This window comes from Mizuhopecten yessoensis, unplaced genomic scaffold, assembly GCF_002113885.1.
Source record: "Mizuhopecten yessoensis strain PY_sf001 unplaced genomic scaffold, ASM211388v2 scaffold11021, whole genome shotgun sequence".
NCBI classification, from domain to species: domain Eukaryota; kingdom Metazoa; phylum Mollusca; class Bivalvia; order Pectinida; family Pectinidae; genus Mizuhopecten; species Mizuhopecten yessoensis.
This window is the reverse complement of record NW_018408839.1, coordinates 6,519-10,966: the sequence shown is the minus strand read 5'-3', so window position 1 is coordinate 10,966 and position 4,448 is coordinate 6,519. Positions and strand designations below refer to the sequence as shown.

At 37.1% G+C, this 4,448-nt stretch overlaps 1 protein-coding gene across 4 annotated transcripts in view; it reads left to right on the top strand.

Moving 5' to 3' along the window:
- The window catches only part of LOC110464684 (spermatogenesis-associated protein 20-like), a 106,363-nt gene extending 102,262 nt beyond the window's left edge, over positions 1–4,101 (top strand). For all 4 annotated transcript variants that reach the window (XM_021520026.1, XM_021520027.1, XM_021520025.1 and 1 more), the window contains 2 exons: positions 603–802; positions 989–4,101. In XM_021520026.1, coding sequence (XP_021375701.1) covers positions 603–802; positions 989–1,252 — 464 coding nt within the window. In that variant the 3' untranslated portion in view covers positions 1,253–4,101. The remainder of the gene's footprint in view (positions 1–602; positions 803–988) is intronic.
- Positions 4,102–4,448: the final 347 nt, after the last annotated feature.

The following is a 4,448-nucleotide window of genomic DNA, read 5'->3' as shown; positions in this document are numbered from 1 at the left end:
CTATTTTTGTTGACCTTTGTCCATGGAAGGTCCCTGCAAAATTTCATTGAAATTGGTTCAGGGGTTTTGGAGAAGAAGTCGAAAATGTAAATTGTTTACGGACGCACGACGGACGACGGACGACGACGGACAAAAGGCGATCGCAATAGGTCACTTGAGACTTTGTCTCAGGTGACCTAAAAACAAAGTATTGAAACACATAGGAATATTGTATCACATTACACTCAAATAATACTATCAATGTATTCTAAAAGAATTCAGAAGCTTATTTTGTGCATGACTGTAATGTGGTTTTACTTTACAAATTACTACAAAGTATAAGATATATATTAATATTGATAACCATGCAAAATTTATAATCTATGATCATAAAATCGTTGATTCAGTTTGACATGTTCATCTGAAATTAAGCACAATTTTTAGAAAAATTAGAAATGTTTCCTGTGACGGGCTCCTTGTAATTTGTGACATCCCTTCATGACTGCAGGGGCATTAATTTTCTAGTTTATCCATATGCAGTATAATAATGACAATTCAATGATATATTTCATAATTGGATTGTCAGTAGTGATACTATTGGATACAGTAATATGTTGTTTCAGACCAAGATGGAGCAGAACCTTCCTCAAACTCTGTGGCGGCCAACAACTTGCTGCGTCTGTCCAGCATCCTACAGAGAGCTGACTACAAAGGTATGGCCATGAGAATCTTCAGAGTGTTCCATCAACGGCTCACCAACATCCCTATCGCTGTCCCTGAAATGACCTCTGGTCTGTTTTGGATGACTGGTACCACTAAACAGGTCAGTACTGTACTACAAACCTAATCTATAGACAAACATAATTTAAGGCTCGTAATATTACCTTATTGTTAAATGACATGCATTGCTTAAAATAGAATTTGGTTAAAAATTGTACTTTTATGAATATCTTGTGAGGAATAGTATACAGTTGTACAATCTAAGCTGAGGATGGTTTTATGTTAACAGATAGTGTTAGTTGGCGATCCGTCCTCTCCAGACATGGCAGACCTTGTCCGATGTGTGAACTCCCACTTCCTCCCTAACAAGGTGATCCTGCTGGTGCCTACTGGAGGAGACAGTTTCCTATCCAAACGCTGTGAATTTGTTCATGGTTTGCCTCAGGTCCAAGGCAAAGCTACAGCTTATGTGTGTGAAAATTACACCTGCTCCTTGCCAGTCATAACTGCAGACTCGCTACACACCATTCTTGACACCAAGTCAGCACTGTAACTGCAGACTCGCTATACACCATTCTCGTCACCAAGTCTATGCTGTAACTGCAGACTCGCTACACACCATGCTTGACACCAAGTCAGCACCGTAACTGCAGACTCGCTACACACCATTCTTGACACCAAGTCAGCGCTGTAACTGCAGACTCGCTATACACCATGCTCGTCACCAAGTCAACACTGTAACTGCTGACTCGTCACCAAGTCCACACTGTAACTGCGGACTCGTCATCAAGTCAACACTGTAACTGCTGACTCGTCACCAAGTCAACACTGTAACTGCTGACTCGTCACCAAGTCAGCGCTGTAACTGCAGACTCGCTACACACCATTCTCGACACTAACTCATGTTAGTATCTAAAAAGTGGTACACGTCTACTACTGATGAAATACTGTGAGGACAGTATCACATTATCAGTAACGCCTTGGGCATTTCTGATTGTGCTTTTATGTGGATTATTTACTAATCATGGAAAGTGCTCATCACAAATCTACAAATGCTGCGATACAATGCTTTATTTCCGTAGAAAGAAGTGATTTTAATTGTATTTTTTTTTCTATAATACAACATTTAAATTTTTAAAACATTGTTAAATTCAATGCTTTAAATAATGATGGTTATCCCGGAAAGTGGAAATAAAGTGCTTAATGTTAAAATAAAATTTCATGTGCATTTACATGTAGTATTGGTGAAATAAGTGACCTAAAAATGGTAGTATAAATCAGTATTTGTATATTTTTTAACTGAGTGGATTTTCAATGCGTCATCTTCTATATCTAATGTGACTAAAATGACATAGATTGTACTTGGTAATACATCTATGTTGGTGTGGAAGATAACGTTGCTGTCAAAGTTGTCTGCCTCTAATTAGTCTCTCATTGGCTTTGTGGCCCAGTTGTCTGCTCCTAATCAGTCTCTCATTGTGGCCCAATGGACCTGTATCTCTTACATGTGAATCAATGATGATGGCACACAACTTACACATCATCGACTTTTGAAATGTGTCTACTTCCAAGAGGGGTTGGTGTGGGCGGTCAACCAGGTGTTAGACAGTCTTTAAAAGGTGAGGTTGACCTTGGAACTTTTACCTTAATGAAAGTAGAAAACGATTTGAATGGACAAATACATGAATTGTAGAGTGAAATTGTGTTGAAAGACAGCCCCTGCCCCAAGAAGGTAATGCTAAGGGTATTGATACCAAGGCCCCAACCCTGGTAATACCCGATTTCCAAGCTGGGGAATAAACATTTCAAACCAAGAGATCCCAGAAGGATCTTGGGCCCACCATTGTACCATCTTCATTAGTTCAGTGTCAGTTCAATCTTTTCTCTTCTTATCCTGTTTGATCAAGACATGGAAACAGTAAATGCACCTTGAGGTAACTCATACCGCTGTGTATAAAAGACAACCTTCAAAGTGAGTTTGTCTTTTCACATATTTACTAGTACAGTACTTACTGTTAGAGATAGCACCAATCAGTGCAATATGAGAAAGATCTGTTCAGTTCTTCCTTCTGCCATCTTGTTTTTATGATCACTCTTTAAATAACACATGCACAACTAAGGACCAAGAAGAACCTACATATCAAATTCGAGAAAGATCCCTCAAGTCGTTTCTGAGAATTAACAACTTTATCTTTCAAAATCCTTGATGGCCATCTGTTGGCCATTTTGTTTATCCAATCAGTCTTAAAGGTAAACATGAACAACTACAGACCAAGGGGAACCTAAATATCAAATTTGAGAAAGATTCTTCCAGTCATTTCTGAGTAATAGCGCTTTAAAACTTGAACTGTAAAATTCAAGATGGTGCCTATCGGCCATCTTGATTTTAAGATCAGTCCAAATATAAGTTATGTATAACTGAGGACCATGGGGAACCTTCGTGTCAAATATGACAAAGATCCCTCCAGTCCTTTCTGTGAAATAGCACTAACAAATTTTAACTCTTTAAAATTCAAGATAGCTGGCTGTCGGCCATCTTGGTTTTGTGATCAGTCCCAAAAAACGATATGCATAACTAGGGATCATGTGAAATTACAGAAAGATCCCTCCAGTACTTTCTGATTAATAGCGTTAACAAGAATTGTTTAAAGGACGGACGCACGACAGACCATGGACGTAGGGTGATTTGATGATGGTGGGCTAAAAAGATAGATTTCTTGTATCCATCTTTTTTCTTGCAATCAAACCCACAATGAAATATACCACACTAGTGAACTGAAAAAACATACTTACATGTAATTTGAGAAAATCTGTACTTCTGAAAATCTGTGGTAACAAACTTCAGTGGTCAAATTTCAGATGTTGATCTGGTGACCATCTTTTTTTGATAAAGTTAAAATTGAAACATGCACAACCGAGAGAAACCTTCATTAAAATTCCCTCCTGTAGTACCAAAGTACAAGGTGGTTGTGTGACAGTCATCCTATTCATGCATCATGAAAGACCAAGAGAAACAAACCTGGGCCTGTGAACACTGAGAATTTTGTATAGTTTGTAAAGTCTGATAAAGATATCTCCAGTTATTCTTTGAAAAACGTGATAATGAAATTTAACAACCAAAATCAAGATGGCCCCTATATATAGCCTATCAGTCATTTTAATTTTCAGATCAGTCTCAATAAAAGCAAAGTGAATAGAGGCTTACAAAGATAAACCCCCATCCCCCACAAGTGGTCAAGTGTGATATTTCCCTGTGATCTTTGACCCTTTAACCTTGACCAATGACCACCAAAACCTAAATAAGGTGTAGAACTCAATACCATATTATGGTATAAATATGAATTAAGGTAACAGGATTGTGTCACCATTTCTCAGTAGAATTTCTTCAAATTTTGTAGTTATATTGCTTTAAAGTAAAGAAAATTTTCTGCCACAAAAAAATTAAGGTTGTCAGAATTTTAAGGATTTTACACAAAATAATGTCAATAAAAATGATACTGACATATATTAGTATTGCATTAATGTATATCCATTTAAAAAATGTTGAAATTGTGTAAAATTAATTCTCTATACACGATATAAAAATTGACATTTTATAATAAAACCATATACACATAGTAATTGCAGGTAAGAGTTATCATTCTTGAAAAACTTCACAGTAGTGAAACAGGTAGCCGGTTTCCTGAAGTACAGAAAAATGGACACATGTGACTCATTGATAAAAAAAACACCCTGAATTAATGCCTGGA